Source organism: Cylas formicarius, unplaced genomic scaffold (assembly GCF_029955315.1).
Source record: "Cylas formicarius isolate icCylForm1 unplaced genomic scaffold, icCylForm1.1 PGA_scaffold_12__32_contigs__length_19106922, whole genome shotgun sequence".
NCBI classification, from domain to species: Eukaryota; Metazoa; Arthropoda; class Insecta; order Coleoptera; family Brentidae; genus Cylas; species Cylas formicarius.
In genome coordinates, this window is record NW_026844225.1 from 5469779 (window position 1) to 5495980 (window position 26202).

At 33.5% G+C, this 26202-nt stretch overlaps 3 protein-coding genes across 3 annotated transcripts; all 3 read left to right on the forward strand.

Moving 5' to 3' along the window:
* Positions 1 to 492: 492 nt before the first annotated feature.
* LOC132695520 (protein dispatched) lies at positions 493 to 7394 on the forward strand. The gene is made up of 11 exons (XM_060659814.1): positions 493 to 803; positions 884 to 1141; positions 1198 to 1404; positions 1458 to 1596; positions 1655 to 1878; positions 1937 to 2119; positions 2173 to 2551; positions 2605 to 2806; positions 3034 to 3215; positions 3283 to 3515; positions 3577 to 7394. The coding sequence occupies exons 2-11, from the start codon at positions 998 to 1000 to the stop codon at positions 4954 to 4956; spliced, it is 3273 nt and encodes a 1090-aa protein (XP_060515797.1). The 5' UTR covers positions 493 to 803; positions 884 to 997; the 3' UTR covers positions 4957 to 7394.
* Positions 7395 to 8322: 928 nt separating this feature from the next.
* Positions 8323 to 12190, forward strand: LOC132695616 (ras-related protein Rap1). The gene is made up of 5 exons (XM_060659969.1): positions 8323 to 8499; positions 8854 to 9058; positions 9111 to 9239; positions 9291 to 9443; positions 9664 to 12190. The coding sequence occupies exons 2-5, from the start codon at positions 8876 to 8878 to the stop codon at positions 9751 to 9753; spliced, it is 555 nt and encodes a 184-aa protein (XP_060515952.1). The 5' UTR covers positions 8323 to 8499; positions 8854 to 8875; the 3' UTR covers positions 9754 to 12190.
* Positions 12191 to 13495: 1305 nt separating this feature from the next.
* Positions 13496 to 26185, forward strand: LOC132708627 (acetylcholinesterase). Its single transcript, XM_060681073.1, has 3 exons — positions 13496 to 14196; positions 19225 to 19558; positions 24422 to 26185. The coding sequence occupies exons 1-3, from the start codon at positions 13809 to 13811 to the stop codon at positions 25512 to 25514; spliced, it is 1815 nt and encodes a 604-aa protein (XP_060537056.1). The 5' UTR covers positions 13496 to 13808; the 3' UTR covers positions 25515 to 26185.
* The last annotated feature ends 17 nt before the right edge of the window (positions 26186 to 26202 follow it).

The window sequence follows — 26202 nt, forward strand, 5'->3', positions numbered from 1 at the left end:
TTAGATCTATTATTGCAATTGTAAGATGTTTAGCAACTGACGTTAAAAATAACTGTTATTGAAAAAATTGTAGAATAATAAAAATTATTACATATTATACGCATTTTATCTTGCCTTTCTTGGTTTTAATATTGCAGTTAATTGTCAAGTACAGCAAGCAAGCAAATGTTTTACTTGTCAAAGGTAGTTTGTGAATATCGCTTTTTTTGGTCAGGATTCCAAATAAATTATTTGTCTACTTTACTGTTTCGATTTGTTCATTATTAATATGAATGGTAAATACAACTGTTAAATTTAAAAAATTATTACAGATTATATGCGTTTTATCTTTTCGTTTTTGATTTTAATATTGCAATTGACGGTCAACCATTATGCAACTCTCTACAGGTTGGGCAAAAATCTTGATAGGCAACTTTATGTATTCAACCATATGTTTTACTGGTTGTCGCCATTAGTTTATGAAAATCAATTATTTTGCTCGCGTTACCAAATGAGTTGTTTATCTATGGTCAAGATTTCAGTTTTGAAATTGTCTATTAATGGTATGGTTTTTTGTAAGTTTTAATTTATAAACGAGTTATCCTTCGACGGCAGTATTTGGAAATTGAATGCAATAAACAACTAAAAAGGTTATATCGCTTTTCGTCAGTGATTAATTCCATACAAATAGGTTTATTGTATGCACATGACAGGGTTGATATTACATCCTTCATCCACCCACTAATATTGCGAGAATTTCCGAGCCACCCCCAGCAACCAGCACCGGTTTTATACATATTTGTTGTATCTGATTTCTGGCATAGGTATGTATTTAATTTCCAGTGCTTAATTGTTTACTTAAAAGCCGTAGAAGTTGTGTTAGAATTATTGTTTTTGTTCCTAGAAATAACTCTCAGCCAATTTGAACAATGAAAGCTCAATTATTAAGCATGGTTTGCTCTCAAACCGTCCACATTTCCAGCAGGAATTAAAATCTACACACATTAAGTAACAAAGGATGAATTTGGAAAAGTTTTCAAATTGGTTAGTTAAACATCCCTATGTGATTTTGTCTACAATTTCTGCATTTTCTATAACATGTATTGTATTACCATTTACCATCAAATCAATGGAATTTCCAAGTTTTCAGGATCCTCAATTGGTAGGCTTTACTATAATAGTTAATTGGTCTGTTGTGTATGTCTCTGCTTTTGTTAGGGATTTTCCACTAGAGGTACTTATATTTCGAATCGTTTGACTGCATGGGAAAATTTACTCAAAAACACGAAGCCTTCAGGTCTATTTGTGAAGAATCCAAAAGAGTATTTGATGATAAAGAATTTTACAAACAATGAAATTCCTATGGTAATACCAAAGAAGCATTTAAAGAGGAAGAAAGGGCAAGAACAAGTTGTTTATGGAAATGTAAAATTACAATTTCTTTAAAATTTGGCTTGAATAAAATTGAAATGTTTCAGGTATATACCACAGAAGAGAAAAATATGTCTGAAGTCAATGGCAATGCTAATATATGGAAAGCTGTTCAAAACTTGACCTGGGGCCCAATAAAGGGCCGCCACAGGCTTAATATTGATAATTTTTTTTGTGGACCTCCAGGTGTGTTATATATTTTTAAAACGGTTAGTTTCACTTAAACAAAACTCTTGGATTTCAGACCCAAAGTATGCACATTTTGTTATAACGTCCAAAAATAGTACTGATTTATTTACCCTAGACTTCTTGTTATCGTTGTGCCGATTGGAACATATTTTTACTGAATTGAAGTACTACAACGAATTTTGCATTCAAAATTTGCAAAATAATAGATGTTGTAAGCCTTGGTCACTCCCAAATTATATTGCCATACTAAACCAAAAGACATCATGCTTGACACTCACAGTAAGAAAAGCATGAGGTAATACATGCCCTTCTTCTTACACGACTGTACTCATTCTAGGAACAAGATGTTACTGAAACGAAAAGGTTGTTGATTAAATGTGCACATTACTTTCATAATCTTGAACTGAATTCAAATTGCTTCCAAAAATCTGGTTGTGATGCATCCATTGAGTGTATGAGACATGATGCTGCTTTTAATATTATGAACTTCTTAACTAGTACAAATTTTTTACCACCTAATGTAAGTTTGAATGAAACACAATAACTGGAACATTTATACATGTATATTTATAGGGAACTGATGAAGAAAACGCATTTCTAGCGGAAACAATGATTTTTTTGCCATTAGCTTGCAGTTCGGGCATTCTCTCGTATTACCATCAAGTGGAGAAACTTGATTTGGAATTTGAGGGTCTTTCGGTAGTAGCAATGGATTTTGGACTAAAAAACAGCTTGTTCCATGAATATTTGATAAGAGACACTTGGCTAATATTGTTCGGGAGTCTGTTCATATTTGTAAGCATCTGGGTTTATACAAGGTCCATATTTTTAACTGTCATGACAATAATAGTGATAGTTTTTTCACTTGCCGATGCATATTTTTTATACTTCGTTGCTTATGAGATAAAATTTTTCCCCTTCATGAATGTATTAACCATCGTGGTTATTATAGGTGAGTCTTTTTTTGTACCACGCGTGTGTAGAATGTTACTATTATTTCTTTAGGTATTGGTGCTGACGACGCATTTATATTTTGCAAAATTTGGGATGTTCAGAAAAATGATCAAAGGCATCAGAACAGTATATTAAAAATAATGTCATCCACTTTCCATCACGCGTTTATCTCCATGCTTGTTACAGCATTAACAACAGCGGTGGCATTTTGGGGCTCTTATGTCAGCTCTGTCACAGCTATTAGTTGCTTTAGGTACAGTTTGGTGGTAAAGTTAATTGTTTACCTCGCCTTCCAGAACGTAAATAAATCCAAATTTTCAATTAAAACAACCTTACAGTTATTGTTATTAAAACGCGTTCAGTTACTTCCGTTTTGTTGCTCCAGAATCTTCCCCTTTTTCTATTTTCGAAATGTTATTACATGATGCGTATTTTTTTAATGGAAATAAAATATGTGAACTGTTTAATTTTTGGTTTCAGCATTTTTGCAGGCACTACAGTTGTAATTAATTATGTACTTATGATAACATGGTTTCCTGCATCTTTAGTTATTTGGGAAAAATCTTGGTTATCAAAAAGTCATATCTATAGGAGCTGCTTGACCAAAATATGTTGCTTTAAATTTCAAGTGAATCTTTTCGCCGGGTGGTTCCAAAAATTAGGTTGGTAACCCTTTATCGCCAAGTTGTCCACGGAATAGTACTTATATTATTGTTATTATTTTCGCAGGTAATATTTGGAATGGCAAAAAACAGTTTTTCCTAGACGCAATTATAAAGCTGAGATATTTTTGGATTGTATTGTTGACGATAGTCGCTCTCGCAGGTTTTGTAGTTGTTTTCATTTTTCCAAAATTAAAAGTGCCAAATTCCACCGAGTTTCAACTATTTGTCTCCGAACATCCCTTTGAGAAGTACGATTTTATTTACAAAACGAAATTTTGGTTCGGAAGAGGAGAAAGGGTAAACGATTTAGATTGAGGTGTGTACACAAAAACAAATGTTTAACTAACTTTTGCTATAGGAATCGGGAGTTGATGCGTATAAGATGCCGATGCGATTTGTGTGGGGAGTTTTGCCGGTCGACAACGGAGATCATCTGAACCCTTCCGATTTAGGTCATTTAGTACTAGATTCTTCGTTTGATATTGGCGCTTCGGAATCACAAGAATGGTTGATGAAATTTTGCGCGGATTTACGGGAACAACCTTTTTATCAGTCCGTTGTTGGACCATTGCTACCGAATTGCTTTATCGAAACCTTCGCCAAAAGTATGAAAAGAAAATGCATAGACCCTTTCACCTCCGAAGATTTGACTCCTTGTTGTGAAGTAGTGGATTTTCCATTTAACAGGACGATTTTTAATCGGTGTATCATAGAAGAGATGGCCGATTTATACGAGACACCGTCGAAATTTTTACATCCACAGACGGCGGGTCCGAAATTTTCCAAAGACCAAAACCCGACAATAAAAGCAGTAGTTGTCGAATATGACAGCATTTACGATTACTCCATGTCTTATGAACAAATCGATAAGTTCTTTGTTCAAGTTAATGGGTGGATGACGGAAGTGTTGACAACAGCTCCACGGGGTATGAAAAATGGTTTTTTTATTAGCGATTTAGATTTTTACGATTTGCAAAACGAATTAAGCAGAGGAACTCAAATGGCGATCACTGTGTCGATGGGACTTGCTCTCGCAGTATTGTTCTTGTCCACATTAAATGTCATTTCAAGTATCTTGGCCATAATCGCGATAACGTTCAGTATTCTGGTCGTCATGGCTATTTTAGTGATTTTCAAATGGCGCTTAAACATACTAGAGTCAACCGCCATATCCAGCGCTATTGGACTTACAGTTGATTTTAGTTTGCATTATTCGATAAATTATAGATTATGTCCCGAGGAACTAGCTGTAAATAGAGAAGCTGCCACCGGGTATGCCCTATCAAGAATGATGGGTCCTTCCTTAATGGCAGCTTTAACTACAGCGGCTGCCGGTGGTTTCATGATGTTTTCCCAAATTTTGCCATACCTACAGATAGGGTTGTTTTTGGTTCTTGTCATGCTCGTTAGTTGGATTTATTCCACTTTTCTTCTGGGCGCTTTGTTTGCCCTTTTCGGCCCTACGAAAAATCAGTGCCAGTACAGTTACACGAAATTACTTTGTTGTCTTTTGGGTCACCCCAATAAAACTGAAAGACGTAATACTGTAGCCACATCTAGCACTTCAGACAGTCACGAGTTAGACCAATTGACTTATATTAAACACGACAAGCATACGCCTAGAAGATCGTTAAGTATGGCAGGAACCGTTAAGTATACCCCTAGCAGACATACTTTTACCGACCAATCGCCCTCGGCAACCAGTGCGATTACCATTATAATGGCGGATGATAACTAAGAAGGATCTTAGGGATGCGAATAAATGTCATAGATTACTTGGAAACTGTTGCTCAAGTTTGCACGAAGATAATGCCAAATATTTTCTAGTTAGTAAAACAATAAGCCGTACAAATTTTAGAAGATAGCGGACATTATTTTTTTCTTTGCTCCTACTTATTTCCAAAAATAAACTGTTTTTGCATTTTTTGTTTGAAAACTGATTTATTATTATCTCTTGTAATTTTTATATGCTACGTAGATAGGCCATTCGAAATACGCGGGGAAACATATCCTGCAGGACCCTTGATTAAGCTTTTTTTTGCGTTATTCGTTTTCGGTTCGTTCGATAAAAAGTTACCGTTTGGTGGGGCGACACCATTTCTCAGCAGGATAAAAATTATATGCACAATTCGAATACCTCTCGGCGGTGAATATTTTAGGGTCCTGTGAGTCGTGTAACCAAATTCTATCCTTTGCAGACTATTCTTTTGGAAACTTCCTTATGTTTTATTGAGAGAAATACACACATTAGCGCTCTCGTTGCCCACATCACCATCACCTTCAAATTTTTCATTTCAGTCCAATATTCGTAATAAAAATGTATCAACATTCGCATCTCTAATAATTTTTTTGTACATTTAGGACGAAAAATTCTGTGATATTTTTTCATTTATGTTTAGGTTTTCCTTTCTTTTACAGAATTTGTTTTTTTGTTATTTAAATATTCAAATAAAACCAAACAATACTTCTGGCCTAAATATGCAACTAGTGTAGAATTATACCAATTCAACACTGGTTTATACAGAGCGGAAACTTGATATACCAGCGAACAAGTTGAAGATTTGAACTGAGTCTTTATTGATACAGAGTATATTGCGACACTATATAAATGTTTAATAATGTTATAATAAAATTTATAGAAATATGTTATTGCGTGATTGAAAAAAAAACAGAAAACAGACATATCGGATGCAAAAGTTCGTATAATTGCCCATTAAAAAAAAACATCCCTCAGTTCGCAAAATGATTTTCATTTTAGAATTGTCAAAAATAAATACAACCGATACATACATATTTAATTCTCTATTTATTTGTCGCTATCAGCGTATGCTACATTTAAATTTTGTGTCATATTACATTATTACGACTGTTTTGTGGGGCACCTATCCAATTCCAATGAAAATGCTGTCTGGCAGCAAAATTCAACAAGCATAATTTTCGAGTGTTTTGACCTCTAGTTGGCATGAAGCGTTTCCCACCATGTTAAGAGAAGGTAATCATCAGGTTTTCTATAACCATATCAGTATTGGAAAATTGCCAAACGAGAGGTGAAAATATCTAATGAATGTTAGCTCTATGTAAGAAAACAGTACTCTGTCCAGTATGACAAGCAGAGCGAAATATATTAAGTGTTTTATACTGTATATTTTTTTAAAGAAAAGACATACAGGTGTTTTAAATAAAAACCTGTCCCATATTTCCTGTAGACCTGGCTATTGCCAACTTGTTACTTTTATATTTAGGTTAGGAGGGAACCTATATAACTGGCTGTTGTACTTTACTTTGAACGTAATTTTTGTAAGTTTTGCTAATTCACACGCGGCAACTTCTTGTTGTACGCATTACGTGAAATGGCAGATCCAGAAATTATTCTTTAAGCAAAGTATATTGTGAATAAGTTAGTTTAGAAATATTAGACAGAAAAAATAAATCTACGACAATATACTATTAATAATGGCTGTCAGTATTCCTAAACGTTGTTATTATTTAAAAAAAAATATTTGTATCAGCCAGCTTTAAGCTGTCATGGGTTACAGTATTAATTAAACTACAAAATAATTGGTTACCGTTTCGAATTCCCTTGTTTTGTAACTAATTTAGAGTTGGTCAAACATTACTAAAGCCTACGTCTTAAAAACATTTTATCCTGCATCCGATAACAATTTTGTTTGTTTGTTTCCAAATGAAACAAAAATGCGATTGCGGAAGATCTATTAATTATACACAAACGTATTTTATGTTTTGATTGTATTCATTATTTATTGTTATTGTTAAATTGTCACCTGGTTGACCACCCTATATAATAAAAAACATAAAATTTCAAAAAGTTCTGCATATATTTGGGTATAGTTCATGCATCGAAATCCTAGTCTAAATGCCCTTGTACTTTTGAATTTTTTAGACAGGTAACTCTAAATCGGTTACATTTCAAAGGTCAGTATAGATATTTGGTGTTAATTGAAGGCTTCACTCCTGCTATAATAACTCAACAACTCCCTTTTTATTTATAAAATATAATAAATTGAAGCTTTCAACCATAAAATGTTCAAAGTTTTTGTTTTCGATGTGACAATGTCTTTCAGTATTGTAATTACTGATAAGACGATTGAAATAAAGGTATAGACTACAAATGACGTTTTTATTAAATAGTTAAACCGTAACATATCCGGCATAAAACGCCCCACCACAGCTGACAGTATAGAAATTTATAAGATTTAATAATTTTATTAATTATTCAAAATGTTGTGCATCGATTGAACTTGATGAAAATCAAGTTATCAAAATAAATAAGAACTAAAATGTGATTTAATAAAGACACGGTGTTGTCGAAACAATTGTCATGTAAAATATAATTTCATGAAAATCTGAACTTTTAGTTCTTATTTATTTTGATGTGGCGCATCCACCATTCCATCATGGTTTTTGGAAAAACTAATATTTTTTTATTAAATGCAATCTAATAAACAATTTTAATAAATTAATGGCAAGACGTATTTCAAGCAGAATAAGATGTTGATCCTTAATGAAGTTGTGAATTCTTGAGGGATTTAATGAGAAAAGTTCAAATAAACCGTGACCTAAACCTCTTAACTTTTGAGTTACAAATTGTTAAGGCGTTTTTTTAATTTTTCATCTGAGGCGTCCGCGCAGGATCTTGGGACCAATATCCCTGATGCTTCTTTTTCTAAAATTAAATATGAATTTTGAATTCACCATATGTATTAGGTAACATTCGATTTCTTGATCTTTTCATCATATTTCTGCCAAATTAAACTTTGCAGTTCCACAAAACAAAGAGTTTCGCTTCTTATTTCCCTTTTTAAACATGGCGATGTGCAGTCAATGGTTAAAAAGTTAATTAAATTATCTGTCCTAAAAAATGACTATTGGTGCCTAAATGATCCAAATTTCATAAAAATACTGAGAAGGTTATAAAATAAGATTTTTTTTTCTTAAAACTTCTAAAAATCTGAAACGCCCTGTAAGTCTGAATAACGTAAGAAATTTTAAATATATTCATGGTGGTAGTGCTCGTGGTCTCTGACTCGAACACAGAGTAGCGATTGAAACAGCTTAACTAACCTGTCTTGGTTTCAGTCTCTGATTTGTTCTGTTCCGTTGATGGTTGACGGGCGCGGTATGCGCCTCGGCTCTGCCTCTAGTTAAGGTATAGGTGCAAACGAATGTGTCTAAACTCGCTATAATTTTCATTATATCAACAATAAGTATTTGTTAACGATTCGACTGCCTGCGGTTCAGAAATAACGATTAAATATAAACGGTGAGTTAGTTTTTTGTCGAAAACACGCCCATCGTACTGTGGTTTGTAAGCACATTCTAACGATAGTGTGTGCGGAAATACCTATCTGAGTAGGTATACCGAAAAACGAAGTATTTGTTGGATGATGACAGTACAGTATAAAGCGCAATTGCATAATTATAAATCTACTTTCGAGGTTTCAGTTGAAGTTGTACTGATAAATAAAGAATAAATAAAGAATAGGTGCCAAAACTTACCTGGCAATTGTATGGTTTTTTATGTTTCCTTTCTTTTTGTTTCGCAATTGTGCTTCTTATCAAATTGTCGTTAACTATCAACTTCGTGGAATTGTTAATATGGTTTGTTTTGCTCTAGTTGCAGTTAATTTCTTCCAAAAATGCGGGAGTACAAAATAGTAGTGTTAGGTTCTGGTGGTGTGGGAAAGTCTGCGCTTACAGTACAGTTTGTGCAAGGAATTTTCGTAGAAAAATATGACCCAACGATAGAAGATAGCTATAGGAAACAAGTAGAAGTTGATGGACAGCAATGCATGTTGGAAATTTTGGATACAGCTGGAACAGTAAGTGATTTGTAAACTATATGACTCATTTGCCAGTAATGGCTATGTGTAGGAACAATTTACGGCGATGAGGGATTTGTATATGAAGAATGGCCAAGGATTCATTCTGGTATATTCAATCACAGCTCAGTCGACATTTAATGATTTACAAGATCTTAGAGAACAGATTTTAAGAGTTAAGGTGAGAATTTGGTGTATTATTTTTGGTGATTTGTTAAGGAACTATTTGTAGGATACGGATGATGTTCCCATGGTGTTAGTTGGTAACAAGTGTGATTTGGAAGAAGAAAGAGTTGTAGGGAAAGAACAAGGAAGTAGCCTGGCCCGACAGTTTAACTGTGCCTTTATGGAAACCTCTGCCAAAGCAAAAATTAATGTTTATGATGTAAGTAGGTAATTTTTTCTTTCCGAACCTTTGTGGACTTTTTGTATTTTTGAAATCATTTGGTTTAAGGAATTATTTGTTATTCTGTGTTAGTGTGGATAAAAATAAATGTTAGTTTTCACTATACTTACTAGGTTTTGAAATGTAAACATTAAAAAGAGTAAAATTTGTTTATTTAGTTTATAGTATAAGATTGATTGTGAGTTTACTTTTGTTGCAGATATTTTATGACTTAGTCCGACAAATCAACAAAAAATCTCCAGAAAGGAAACAAAAACAGAAAAAGAAATCGATTTGTGTGCTTTTGTAATTGGTATGATTACTTGGAACCAAAAAGTATGTTATAAAATTCATTACTCAAAGACTTGAGAACATCAAAAGGTGTAATAGTGTAACAACGCAGAGCAGAGGCAAGTGCGTGGACTTGCAGTGAAATTAATTAGTTAAATAAATCAATTATAATTTTAATCTAGCTCCGAATTTTGTGAAGCCATCTAAAAATTATCAAATTTATATTATGGTTTCATTTCATCTTAATATTTTTCCAAGGTCAAGGTTGTTATTGTAATACTAGTTGCAATTTTAGACATAGGGTATTTGTAATACTGCCAATATTGTGGTGTCAAATAGCGATAGTTTTGCGAACTAGTGCATATTTTAAAGACAATATTTCAAGATTCAATAATTTTTCACTTACACCTTTTTGTAATGACTCACTAGACAGTGTAGAATGTGAAGTGTCATACATTCGCGTCGACAGAATCCCTTTGGTGCTTTTCTGATCTTCGTCGCTGTCTATTTGGGATTTTCTTGTTGACAGTGCTCCTTATTTTATTTTGTATCTCCATGGCGCATGTCCCCATGCTAAGAATCTATTATGATATTGGGCAGTGATAGCTGGTAGATAATATACTACCCCTACTAACATAAAAATTGATGCGCCTGAGTTGGCTATTATATTTTCATAGAGATGCTCTTTGCTCCATTTTCTTTACTTAACTCCTTTTTGCTTGAAAATTTCATGTGGGCATATTTTGGAAAAATACTGCCCTAAAAATGTTGCGTCCATGCTTATTGACGATCTATCAGCGGCCGTGTTGGTTATTGAATGCAGGTGTCATTGGTGAAAACCAGTGATTTTAAATCTCGCGCATGCGCATGTTGAATGGATCTTAATTTTTTTATTTGTAGAAGTGCTTGTATTGTTAGCATTGGCAGGGTCTTTGTAACTCTGATAGATGTGTAGTTTCTGCATAGCATGAATTTGTTAATTATTACTCTGTTTTATTGTTGTTGACTTTAAAAGAAATTGAATATTTTGACCTGCTACAATTTTAATTTTAACGCATATATCACTATTCCATCTATCACTTCAGGACAGAACAAAACAAAAAATTATCGGGGCCTTGAGCAAAAGACGCAACAATAACATTTTTTCGAGGAATTTTCGTAAAAATTGAACTTATTTGCACTGGTTTGCATTTCAATCGTTTCGATGTAGCAATCTGCTCGTGTGGGGTCAACACGTTGGTTTAAATCATTTCAACTACCTTCGTTAGCATCGTTTTTGACACTAATTGGGATACCTCACTTATCTTTAAATATATAAAGATGCAGCTTTAGTGGTAGTGCGCTAAAAATATGGTCTAGGAAAATTCCACTTGTGCTATCTTTCTATCTTTAAAGATAAGCAATACCCTGGTTTATTTGAAATTATATATACCTGACACGTTCTTTACAATCATATTTTGTTATAAAACACCCTTAATCATAATTGATAGGTGAGCACGCTTATCGCATAAAGATAGTGTATCATATATTTTCTTAAAGAATTATTCTATAAACCAATAATGTTGATAATATTATCCCTTGTTTTCACATAGTGATTCACGGATGAAAAAATGTCATGAAAAATTGTTTCTTTATATCATCCGTCCTAAACGTCTGCCAGATTTCAAGCGCAATTCAACAAATGATCGGATCATATCCTGGAATAATTTTTCACCACGTTATGGCTTTGTTATCGATAAACCTAGATATAATTTTTTAAATGAACAAGAGTACCAATATTAGCCGAAAACGTTTTTGGTGCATCATTTGATGGAGTAACAATTTAGCACCTGTCGCGATTTTGATCTGAACTAGAAAACTCTAGATTAGTCTATTGTATTTAATAATTAGAAAGTACCAATTAGCTTAATCACCTTGTGTATATGTTTCAAAGTATCGCTTCTAATTGTGTTTATGTATTCTTTCTGGAATGATTTCGGTCGGTGCAAAGATGCAGTTGCAAGAACAAATAATTTTTTCCAAAATTAAATTGTATATATAACATGTCGAAGTGAAAGGCCCGCTAAAGGAGGTACATATATTCAATAACCACTTTGACACAGATATCAGAATATCAAATTTAGGATAGGCATAGGGAAAGCATATTCGGCTGCTGTTTTCGCACCTGCCTTTTGCACGATTCTGGTCGAACATCTACTTTCCACCTGAGAACGTAAGACACTTATACCAATTTTTATGCCATTATGTTAAGAATATAATGTATAGGTATCTATTATAATAATATATTTTGTAACAAAACTTTCTTTCAGGTTAATAATTCATTTACAATAGGTGTCAAAACGTGTTTCCATTATGTTAAAAAGAACTGTATAAATTGTTTTTCTAGTGTTAATATATAGATGTATTCTATAATGCTAAATACATTTCAAAGTATTTGGAGTTGTTGCTATTTTGATTTTGTTCCGGTTTTATCCAAATTGCGAGTCATGCTGTGATTGTTTTTAATGGGCGAGCTAGCCTAGCATTATGTAGAATCTATTAAGTACATATTTTAATAATTTATTACATTTTTTCTACTCTCGCATTGTTATTTAATAAATGCTTTGTTATTATAAGAACAATAATTGTTATGAAGCACATTTTTTTTAAAGATTTTATTATTGTGCGTTATTAGAAAACATTTATAAGTATTAATTAAAGTCCCCAGGAAATTAAAGCGAAAACGAATTTGTTATGTTGTGGTGGTCGCGCGTATATTTTTTTTTACAATCTTGGCGAATGCGCCAGACTTGTAATTCGTTGTGAGCTAACTAATAATTAGTCTTACCTAGAACTAATAAGAATCACGAAAATATAAATTTTCTGCAACAACCCTAAATGTACATAGTCATGTTATATTTTTCAAAAGGTTACGTTAAGTTCCATTATTGAAATGTTTTAAATTAAACTCATTCGGATTATTTTACAATAATACAAAAATTGTTTTATAGGCAACTCTCATTACACATTACTATTTTCATAATTCTATATTTTTTCGTGGTTTTTATATTTTACTTTAGCAAAATCTGTAGAGGGTTCAAATTTTGCACCATGTTAAAGAAAAACTTATGTATCAGATTTATAATTTAGAATAAATAATAGCTTTTTAAAAATTTGTGCTATATAAATAATGCTTTTAAATGAAAAACAGTAATAAGAATTTATAAGCTGATATGATAACTAATATAAAATTACTACAAATAACAATTCCGGCGCATTCGCTAACATTGCAACAATGGGGGCATTCATCTTCACAGCATAACGTATGCACCAACAAAATGATCAAATTCATTTTTGAGTTTTATATTGATTGCGAATTTTTATGAAATGTTTCATAACGTTCCAAAAAGTACGGTGACGATGGCTACTACTACGCTTTTTTTATTTTTTGTTAACCATTTTTGCATCGTTGAAGAATAATTCGCCATCCGCCTAAATTTGGTACGCAACTTTTTAAGAATTTGTGCTATAGAGTGATGTAAGTGTTCTTAACTGAAATTGATATTGGGTTACAGTCACCGAACTATTCAAAACCATTATTAACTACTGCAGTTACTGATATAATTATTCACTTTAAACGCGGAACTACGGTAGAATGAAACTGTCGTAAAGCCATCAAATTAATTACTTCAATGTTTACCAACTATTGCGATAGCGAAAAGCGTTTCTCACGAATTATCGTGCGTTTGTCCTTACAATTTTATTTCTGATCGGTGAGAATATCAGGTTGTAGTTAATATATCGTTAAAATTGAAATAAATTTACTTTCGAAAAAAAAATTGTACCAAAAATTTATGAACCTATCGGGTGAACATTTAAGACAAAATGTCTTTATGACCGAGACGGGAAATTTATAGTGACCCATTAAGTAAAAATTCAAAATTGATCGACAGAGACGGCAACGTAGGGGGTTATAGTTTATCACGCAATACGAACCTTTATCAATCTGTACAGTCAAGTCACTGCTCCACCCCAAGAAACACCTGAGTTAGTTCTTTCGCGTGCCGCCGTGGAACACGAGAATAATAATCGAAAATGTGCCGCGTAAATTTGAATTTTTTCTTTATTTTAACGGTGCTCTACACTTGCTTAGCTCGAGACGTGCTTAAAGTGGATATTCCCAATCAGGGGGTCGTTATAGGACAAGAATTGTCACGATTTAGAATACAAAAAATTATTGCATTTTATGGAATACCCTACGCGCAACCCCCTTTGGGAGCGTACAGGTTTTCTCCACCCATTACAAATCCCCTGCCTAATTGGCAGGGCGAGAAAAATGACTCTGATTACCAACCGGCGTGTCTTCAAGGAAAGGAAGATTATAAAGAATCTGAATTACCACTTTTGCAGTTGCTGGCCAATATAGAGTTCCCTAGTAATATCAGCGAGGACTGTTTGTATCTCAACGTATTTACACCACAAGGTAAGATGCTAACAAGTTTAGTATTTTTTTTAGATTAGCGTTATAATAATGTATAAATTCATTAGTTTCCTGAATTAAACTAAATATCGCGGACGTTTCAAGAAAGCCGTTATTATTAGGGCAACCAGTAAAGTTTACAAAGTTAAATGGTGTTGCCAATATAATCTCAGTTAGTCAGTAGATTAAAATCAAAGCAACGAAACTATGAATCGATAATTTCTGTAGGTAAAGCTTTGTCTACAAACGGGCCTTTCCTATTTCCCTCTGTTATGTCGGTACGGTTAGATAGAATGCTGCGACGTGGAGTCAAAAGTAGGGGAAGACAAATTTTAAACACGCAACTACTTTACTGCAAATTTTCGTTAGATCATCGCCTGCAGGAAACGCAATAGGGAACGGAGCTGATTTTAGAAACTTTGTTTTCTGTACTGCAGTTTAAGTGGATATCAGCGTTTAAAATTTTTTTGCTTACAGGGTGTTTTCTGATTGAATATCAATAATTATGGCGGCGATTTTTGGGTCCACTTTAAAAAGAAAACTTTATATGAATATATGTCCTAAACGTCCTAACTTTTGAGTGGTAAAGTTTTCAAAAATAAAATATATTTCTTAACATCTGTAATACCACTAGATATTTTAATTAAATTTGGCATACATGTACATTTTTTTTAAACACATCAGTGCCGGGCGTACGGAATTTCACATGTCTATTTTGGCACGCCACTGATTTCTCTTAAAATAAAAATTATTCTTACAATCTCCAATCATTTTTAAAGAAATTTAATTTCTTGATTTTTTCAATCTGTTGTACGGTTTTCGCTTAAAAGAATAAAAACCTCTTCTCTGCATGGTCATAACAATGTCGTTATGTGACATCATGCAGAGAAATTAATTTTTATTTTTAAGTGAAAACCGTGCGACGGACTAAAAAATAATTTAGATGTCACTATTTTTTTTAAAGAAAATCAGTGGCGTGCCACTATGAACAAATAATATTTTGGTTAATTAGGTTGCCACTGCACTGCTTCAATCGAGACCTTTGTTAATGACAAATAAAATATCTATCTAAAACAAAATATTTAGTTTTTAGTTACCAACTAGTGTTGTAGGCCAGCAACAAGATAAACGATTCTTATTTCAATTTACTATATTCATTTTTGTTTTATTTTAATAAAACGTACGCCCGCCACTGCTATATTTTTAGGAAAATTGTGATACACGAAATAATGAATCTTGATATATAGCACATGTATGCCAAATTTCATTAACATATCTAAAGTGGTATTACAGATATTAAAAAAAATTAAAGCTGTATATCAAAAGTCATGATATTTAGGACATATATTGATATGAAGTTTAGAAAATAGACCCAAAATTCGCACCCGGTATATCTAGTTATGGACCAGAATTTCATCAAAAAATTATTGCATTATCAAAATCAAAAAATATTGTTGACTATTTTATTTATTATAATTGTAATATTTATTTAACTAATAATAACGAAAACTTGAGTGGCAATGAGAAAAAAAGGCTACATCGTTATTGTAGATGCGTCTATTTCAGTCGGTTCACCCAATTTGTAATACGTTAATTATAATAACAATGTTAAATTGTTAAATTTAATCAAACTAAAATTAGGTATCGATAATATAAAAGAAAGAATGAAAGAGCCAACGTCTCAACAGTGAATATTAAATACAGTGTGTCCCACTTAAGAACTGTACACCCTTGTAAAATCTTTGTTTATGGTTCAATTTTGATTTTTTTTTGTTGGATAGAACTCTCAAAAATACACTAAAACCTTGTTTTGCTTATGGCTTCATCCTAAAGTCATGGCGAACTGGAACTATTTAACACAAGAGAGAGGAATGTGCTATTGCGGATGTTTTAAGAATAAATTGTCAACGAATTCTTACTCAGGAGTACTTAGAACCTAACTATCATGTTTCAATACAGGGTGTTTCAAATATCGTTTGCGTTTACATTCTTGTAAAATTTGTGATTACGGTTATGTTGTACTTTCCATAGATAGATAGATTTTACTGAAAGACACTTACGATTTTTTTAAAGTTAGGTATGGTAATTCCTCATGAATTAAACAGAGTTTTCAACGCTGTATTTTTCATTTAACACTTATTTTTAATTCTAATTAAATAATGAAAATAATAGAAATAACAAAATTGATTGACGTTGGCATTCTTGTTATAATTTTATTTATCCCTACCGCAAACAAAATAAAATAATTGCATTCGAATTAGACAAGTTTGTCATAGAATTACTGAACAAGAGCTAAGTAACGTATTTAGCAACCGTCACAGGCGCATTGGAATAACTAATATTTATTTTCTTTTTTTCCAAAATTCCATTTGCTATAGGTTGGTTATTTTTATTATACATGCTTTATATTATTGAATATGATCCTTGCTTTTTTTTCATTTATTAGAAAGCTTTCTACGTCCTAAAATCGAAAATGTTTCTCACTCATATAGGTATTTAAAAATGTTATTTTAAATTCGCAACTTAGAAATGTTATCGGTTTTATGAAATCAAACGAATTTTTGAACAGTTCGAGTTTATTCAAATATCTCGCACACTTTTCCAAATTTCGTCATTTATTAGTTTAAGAGAATTTAGTACCTACAATATACCTTTCGAATGCTATAGGTTTATTAATTAATTAGCTCATATTTGAAGATGATATTAAAAAATAAAGAACCCTTAAAAAAATATTTGAAGTCTTTTTTATTTTTAAAATTTCTGTAATTGAAATGTGTTTGTAAGATCTTGCAATCACACTGAAAATAATCTTTATTTACAAGGTCAATATTTGTTAATCATTAAAAACTTTGGTATTTGGTGTAGTTACTTTTGGGTAGTCCTGAATACGAATCTCTAAAAATCTTTAAAAGTACCACTGATTTTCCGCTTCAAAAATTGTGTCAATTGGTAATTACTTTAGTCGATGCTATATGAAAAAAATCGTTTCACTGCTTTTTAGTAAGATCTATCGCAACAAAAAACAATTTGTTGACACTTTCTTTATAAAGAAACCTTTAATAGCCTTTCTCGATGTTCGGCATTAAAAAATAGTGACAGTTGGCTATGACTCCAGATGGAAGTAATATACAAAAAAAAAATCAAAATCAAACCGTCTTCATAGATTTTACAAGGATGCAAAGCCTTAAGCATGATGCAAGCGATATTTTAAACACCCTGTATTGAAACATGAGAGAAATTGATATAGTTGGGTTTTAAGCACTCCTGAATAAGAATTCGTTGCCAATTTATTCTTTTAAAAAATCCCTTATAGTTTTCTCTCTTGTCTCTCTTTTGTTAAACAGTCCCAGTTGGCCATGGTTTTAGTTTGAAGCAATAAGCAAGAGATCTATCCAAGAAAAAAAGTCAAAATCGAACCATAAGCAAAGGTTTTACAAGAGTGTACAATTCTAAGTGGGACACACTGTAGAATAAATGACCAATGATTTTTAAATTCTAAGCCCTTAGTTTTCAGTTCGTAGGGAATTTTATTCTTGAACAACTTAGGGTACAGAAATGGTCGGTGCAAGACTTGTGCGTGGCAGTCGAATTCTAATACGACATAAGCACGCTACAAAATGGCGTTAGCGCTATAACGACGTCCGGTCCTGGTGCACTGACATTTTGTTTATGTTCACGCGACAATTCCGAGTCAACGAATCCTAGATTGCAGTTTATTTTTAAACTGTAAACGAATTGAAATTGTCTAGAAAAAAAAACATACGGAGGAAATCAAAAGAACATTTACATAGTCGACATTTACGGAGAATATATACTATTCTCGTGCACACACACACTCTCCAAGCGTAGCGTATTACCCTACATATTCGCTAAAGTCAGTTGCTGGTATTTAGATATATGACTCCTTTCGAAAGCTTTGTTAACCTTTAAAAAGCTCTAGGGAAACGCTTTCTGTCCTACGCTGATTGTTTTTATTTTGAAATTTTATTATTTCGAGGGGGTTTGATTTTATATCGCTTCTTTAAGATTATTCGATTTAGTGATTAGTGGGTACATTTTACAAAACTTCTGGATTCCTCCGGCGTCGGTTTTTGCTGAGTCGAAATTGCTGACGTTTCGCCAATCATCCTATTTGCTTCTTCAGAGCTTGACTGAAACTGTTGGTTAGTGGGTATTTATTTCGGAATGGATTTGCAAACCTTCAGTAAATCATAATCTCCTTTTTTGAGAGATAAATCCTGCTCACTATATCTTTTAATCTGATATGGGTGTTTTTTACGAAAGGCTAATTTTTAACAATAAGTCAGAATTTCTGAAAAACCAGTCGGAAACTCTGACATAAATCTCTCATAGGGGTTGGCGCTAATCGAAACATCAGGTTTACAGGGTGATTTATAAATAACGGGCAATTTCTAAACTGAAGGTACTAGACACCAAAATATTACGTGATTCCAAGATTTGGTTTGAATTTTTTGTTATTACTATTATCAAAATTGTTATTTTTAAATATTGTTTTTTTTTCTTGCTCCCCTTACCATTTTATCTTTTAAGTATTTATTTAAAAAAATATCTTGAACTTTTACAAAACCGACAAAGTTAGACGGCCGAAAGAAAAGTACTTTTCACTATGTTTAAACCATAACTCCACAGATAAAAACATATGATTCGATTTATCTCAATAATACGGTGAAATTTGTGCCCTCTAGGAGTAATGTCCAAATCAGTTTTAAATTCGTAATTCTCAGTCCAAAAAACTGCCTGCAATTTTTCAAGCAATTATTATTATAATTTTATACAAATTTCAAATCAAAATATTATAGTCTATTTAGTACCTCTAGTTTAGAGACTAGCCATACTTTATAAATGACCCTATATCTGGTGTTAAACTATTAAACTAAAACCTATATTTGGCCATCTTGGCTTGAAAAGTGCATCTAATTTGTTATAAAAGTGAATAGTTTGACAATTTAAAAAATACAAAGAAACAATGTTTTTATTAACGTCGTTAATACTCACAGAGTGATCTTTAAGGAAAACCACCGCCTGGAGGATTTGCTACAATTATATGGTTCCATCCCGGTAATTTCACCACGGGAATCCCTTCAATTTGGGACCCACATACCGTAGTGTACCGTCAAAGAGTAATTATCGTCACATTTTCGTGGCGTTTGAATATTATGGGATTTTTCACTACAATGGATGGCGAAGCCCCTGGAAATTATGGCCTGATGGATCAGCAAGCAGCCATGCAATGGGTCAAAAACAATATCCAATTGTTCGGAGGTAATCCTGAAAATATTTGTATTATGGGATATGGGACAGGTGCGACGAGCATTGGAATTCACATGACGAATTCAGGTTCCAGGTTAGTAAATTATTAACGTAATACAGGTTGAAACCCGATTTTCTTGATCCGATGGTGGAGGTACAAATTGTTTTTTTTTTTATTATTTTCGCTTATTACAGAAACAAATAGACAAGTCGCAGCTTTTTTTATAATTTTTAAAAAACAGCTTTTTAATTTTCTGAAATTAAAAGGAAAAAAACTACTGCAGAATTTGCCTCGGGTTATCAACAAGAAATAAAGTTACCTGTATTTTTTTGTTTCGTTAATATTTCGCGTGCGCTTAAATGGTAATGTATTTCGGTATACTGGGGTGTTCATGTCGACCGTGACTTAATATTAAAGCACTGCAGATGTCGTTAAAAAATATTCTTAATCTGCATACGGCATAGAAGTCAAGGTCAAAAACGACCGTATATTTAATAAATCTGAATCTGAGTCAATTTAGAAACGCTAAAGCTGCTACAATTATCGATTCATAGGGACAATGACGTAGGAACACTAAAATGTCATAATATCATTGTTTTGCGGGGCGGAACGTTTTGTAGATGCAAATATCAGAGTGCGAAATCTTTTAAACTCTTTTGATAGATTTCATGTTTTTTCGAAAAGTACTGCTTTTATAGTCCAGCACATGATAAATAGTCATCACTTGCATGGCCTATTACAAATGGCCCTTTACCCTCAATAAACCACGCAATAACCCAAAAGCCGATTTACAAGTGTTTAATAGTGTTACAATAATTATTAGTTATATTTAGGGAATGGAAAAGAGTCAAAAAGAGTCATTTGAATATGTGCTGCTAGAGTCTTGTTTTACGAGTATGTGAAGGTAAATTTTATACAATACTTATATTTTTATCTTGATTATCGGACAATCGGGCATACTGTTTCTACGTGTTTCAATTTTTAAAAAACTGTATGAAGGACATGAGTCATCGTTTACTATAACATTCCAGAAACTTTGACAGAGCAAAAGTCGGATAATAATTTTTATTTTTTCATTAAAACGTCAGGAGGCATAGCCAAGTTATAGTCTGTCTCAATCTTCATCGTGTTGGCTTTCGACGGACCCTCCCCAATAAAACTATAACGATGTCATTACCTATTGTTATTGGGAAAACCCATTAACAAATAGTATATTATGCAACAAGTGCGGTAAACGGGATTTGACTTATGAGTTTATATGACACGAGCGGAGCGAGTGTTTATTAAACGAGTGAGTTAAAAAGTTTACCGAACGTGTTGCATACTATACTTTTTCTACGACCGTTAGTTTTTGGGTACATTTTCGCAAAACAAGAATACATTCCCTGACATGACCGTCAGAATTGACAGACGTCAAAATTCAAAGTGTGGGAAATATCTCCGAAAACATCCGATTGCTCCCAAACCCACGCGGTAAAATCTCGGAAATGTCCGAAGTGGCTCGGATTCGTGGGAAACGAAACTGACGTCGTAAAACTACGCTTCCCGCACGCTAGATTAGGTATTTTACAGACGGGAGTAGAAAAAAAATTATTCTTACTTGAGGGCCAGCTATTTTTTTCTTTCTGATATATTTCTTGAGTGTTGTGCATTACTTTACTGTGCGTTTCGAAAAAGTTATTTGTTATTGATGCAAAACAGGTTGTGAAAAATGTTTATGAAACTTTAATCAGTAGAGGAATTATTCAAAAACAAGCTTTAAAAGAAACCTGTCTATTTACAAAATCGTCCATAAGGGATATTATTAATAGTGGAGAATTGAAGAAAACGAATAAACTAGTGATTTATAAACTCACCATATGCACAATAGTGATCAAGAACTAATAAGAAGGAATAGTATATTATGCAACAAGTGTGGTAAACGGCATTTGATTCGCGAGTTTATTTGGGGGAACCAGAGTGACGAGCGGAGCGCATCGGAGCCAGTTTTTAATAAACGCGGAAGTTAAAAACTTTACCGAATACTACACTTTTTCTACGACCGTTAGTTTTTGGGTACATTTTCGCAAAACAAGAATACATTCCCTGACATGACCGTCAGAATTGACAGACGTCAAAATTCAAAGTGTGGGAAATATCTCCGAAAACATCCGATTGCTCCCAAACCCACGCGGTAAAATCTCGGAAATGTCCGAAGTGGCTCGGATTCGTGGGAAACGAAACTGACGTCGTAAAACTACGCTTCCCGCACGCTAGATTAGGTATTTTACAGACGGGAGTAGAAAAAAAATTATTCTTACTTGAGGGCCAGCTATTTTTTTCTTTCTGATATATTTCTTGAGTGTTGTGCATTACTTTACTGTGCGTTTCGAAAAAGTTATTTGTTATTGATGCAAAACAGGTTGTGAAAAATGTTTATGAAACTTTAATCAGTAGAGGAATTATTCAAAAACAAGCTTTAAAAGAAACCTGTCTATTTACAAAATCGTCCATAAGGGATATTATTAATAGTGGAGAATTGAAGAAAACGAATAAACTAGTGATTTATAAACTCACCATATGCACAATAGTGATCAAGAACTAATAAGAAGGAATAGTATATTATGCAACAAGTGTGGTAAACGGCATTTGATTCGCGAGTTTATTTGGGGGAACCAGAGTGACGAGCGGAGCGCATCGGAGCCAGTTTTTAATAAACGCGGAAGTTAAAAACTTTACCGAATACTACACTTTTTCTACGACCGTTAGTTTTTGGGTACATTTTCGCAAAACACTTCATTCACATTCACATTCACTGACATGACCGTCAGAATTGACAAACGTCAAAATTCAAAGCGTGGGAAATATCTCCGAAAACATCCGATTGCTCCCAAACCCACGCGGTAAAATCTCGGAAATGTCCGAAGTGGCTCGGATTCGTGGGAAACGAAACTGACGTCGTAAAACTACGCTTCCCGCACGCTAGATTAGGTATTTTACAGACGGGAGTAGAAAAAAAATTATTCTTACTTGAGGGCCAGCTATTTTTTTCTTTCTGATATATTTCTTGAGTGTTGTGCATTACTTTACTGTGCGTTTCGAAAAAGTTATTTGTTATTGATGCAAAACAGGTTGTGAAAAATGTTTATGAAACTTTAATCAGTAGAGGAATTATTCAAAAACAAGCTTTAAAAGAAACCTGTCTATTTACAAAATCGTCCATAAGGGATATTATTAATAGTGGAGAATTGAAGAAAACGAATAAACTAGTGATTTATAAACTCACCATATGCACAATAGTGATCAAGAACTAATAAGAAGGAATAGTATATTATGCAACAAGTGTGGTAAACGGCATTTGATTCGCGAGTTTATTTGGGGGAACCAGAGTGACGAGCGGAGCGCATCGGAGCCAGTTTTTAATAAACGCGGAAGTTAAAAACTTTACCGAATACTACACTTTTTCTACGACCGTTAGTTTTTGGGTACATTTTCGCAAAACACTTCATTCACATTCACATTCACTGACATGACCGTCAGAATTGACAAACGTCAAAATTCAAAGCGTGGGAAATATCTCCGAAAACATCCGATTGCTCCCAAATCCGTGCGGTAAAATCCCGGAAATGTCCGATGTGGCTCGGATTCATGGAAAACGAAACTGACGTGGTAAAGTGAAGCTTCCCGTACGCTAGATCGGTGAGTAATTAGGTATTTTACAGACGGGAGTAGAAAAATATATTGTCTTTATCAAAGCAAAGTTATTCCTACCTTCGATAAACTGGAAAAGAAGCTAGAAGCTACTTTCAAGAAATTAAAAGATATAGATTAGACAGCAGATCCATAATTTACCTTGATGAAACATGTTTCGATGCATACGTCACTTTATCCAAAGGATGGGTGGATTCCACTCAAAACCGCCATTCAAAAGCACGTTCAAATAAAGGGAAACGCATCGCCATAATACACTTAAGAAGACAGATTTGTCCCAAACTGCTTGAGGATACAAGTGCCGAACTTTTTGAAAATTGGTTTCAAAACATTCTTTTAAAAAATATTCCCAATAACAGTGTTATTGTCATGGACAACGCAAGCTACCGCAGCCTTCTGCCACTTAAAGCACCAGCCTCATCAAGTTCAAAAACTGAAATCCAGGAATATTTGTTAGAAAATGATATTTATTTTAAATTTAATTTCTTTACAAAACAATGACGACTGTGATAGTGAAGCAGAATTTGATTTAGACATTTAGAATTAAAATTTAATTATGTATAGATATTCGTAGCTATGAATTTATTGTATATGTTCTGTCCTTTAATACCTACCGGATCCGAGTTTTATTGCCGTCGGCAGGTCACTTCCATACTTGCTGGCAAAAGCCAGCACGATGAAGATTGAGACAGATTATAGCTGGCATTCCAAGGTCTTCGTCGTCAAAGGTGTATTGAAAGTGTTTAGGAATGGTGACGCAGAGTGGATTTAGATTCCGTCACTTGAATCATTGCAACAGAAATTAAAACAAAATATTGACAAGTATAGTTGCATTAAAGAGACAGAACGATTGGTGGAATGGAGACAAAAATATTATATATACCTATCAAAAGAGAAAGGGTCGCAAAATTCTTCAACGTATACATTTTGATTGTATCTGAATGTAAAGAAAGAAGAGTATGCATTTTTAAAGACTGCTCATTAAATTACCGCCAGGCCACGACAAGTGAACTTTTAGAAAAATGGAAAAAAAATCTCTTCTCTCAAATATGCCACCAGGCAGCGTAATAATTTATGATAATGTTATTTATCACATCACTTCTGGCGACTAATTTTATTTAATATGTATTTATTATTTATATAATTAAAATTATATAGTGCGCATTACAACGGAACGTATTCAATGTTTTGCGTTTTTTTGCGACCATTTATCGTGTTTCGGACTATATACCATTTTGTTCGAAAAATCGTGTTTTTTAATTCCAGGGGCCTCTTCAATAAAGCGATAGCGATGAGCGCAAATTTATTTCAGTCCACCTCGGTCAGATACCCCGAAGAAGACAAGCCAATCATAGACCAATTAGTTACAGATTTCGGATGTATAAGAAAACCGACGTCATTGTTCATCGATTGCTTAAGACACGTCGATCCGAATCTGTTGGTGCAACAAACGTCAAACGTGAATTGGAGACCACTGATCGATAAAGATTTGAGCCACAATAATAGCGCACCGTTTCTGCCGGAACCGCCGAAAAACTTATTTTCCCGCGGGGAATTTCAACGGGTGCCTTTGTTGACGGGCTACACCGACATGGAACAAGCGCTGGAATTTGCGAATTCCGACAGTTTCGCAGGAAATTTTTCCTTTGAGGTTTTGCGACAAATGTTAAGACAACTCGCTATGGCCGACGTGCCCCAACTAAACGACACAGACGATTCTTGCCTTTACAACTACGACCACATAGTTGACGCCGCGATGTTTTTTTATTCGCCGACTGTGTTAGAAAGCAATCCGGACAACTTTAGAAAGATCGTTATCAATTTTATGCTGGAGAAAACTTACGCTTCCTCGACGGTGCTTTTAGCGACTTACATGAGCAAAGAGCAACCAACTTATGTGTACCGATTTGACATGAAACCAACTACGTTGTACGCCAATAAAAATATCCCGGATTGGGTAAGCGTACCCCATCTGTTCGACCTTATTTACGTATGGGGGGTTCCCTATTGGGACTCGGAACAACAGTGGGACCCAAGGGACAAACGAATATCAGACACAATTATGTCATTTTGGACTAATTTTGCAAAGAATTCCGATCCGACTGAAAAGAGCATTTATCCCGTCAAGTGGTACCCGTTTGTCCAAGACAATCCGAAAATTTTAATAATCGATAATAACTTTAATATGAGCACGGCGCGCAGTTTAAATTACAAAGCGTTTGAGTTTTGGAACGATTTTTACCCGAAAGTGTTCGATATCGCTACCCAGTGTTGCGGTTATTCGGAATCCAGTGCTTCCTTGCATTTTCATCAGACATCTCCCTTGGTTGTGGCAATCCTTATATTGCTTATATTCTAATTCTTTTATTTGATTAGGCTATTGCTCTACACTATCCGGTACCTAGATTAATTAATAGTAATTAGTGTAATCTCGAACAAATCTCGAAATATTAGGAAAAAAGTTATTTATATAATATTTTTGTTAGTGCTGTAAAGGAAATATCTAATATCCAAGAACATGTTATTTTAACTATTATTTAAAACAATAATCATTTTTTGTTATCAAAATTATTATAATGCAATTAGGCAAGCACTTTTTAAAAGTTCGTTAGTAACATTAATCTGAGATTACGTCATCAGCATTGCTGCGCATATAGGAGCTTCTTATTATCCCATTTATTTATATAAAAAAGACCAAACCAACAAAGTGCCCTCTGATTGCCGAAAACGTCTTCCCCTAAATGTAATTACCACAGGGAGACAATTAAAATTTAAAGTAGTAAATATTGTACACATTATCGTTTATCACTGTAGTATTTGTATTATACATAAATATTTGCAAACGATGCTTTAATAAAATATTTATTTAAACGAAATTGTTAAACTTTGTTACCAAAAAAAAAAATAAAATGTGCGGCTGTCACATTGTCATAGATATTTCACGTAATTTTTTACTCTTTTGCTAAACTATAACTATATTATTTATCTAGTACCGGCTCTTAGTATTTCTTTTATTGTCCAAACATAATTTCACGTAGCCAATGACT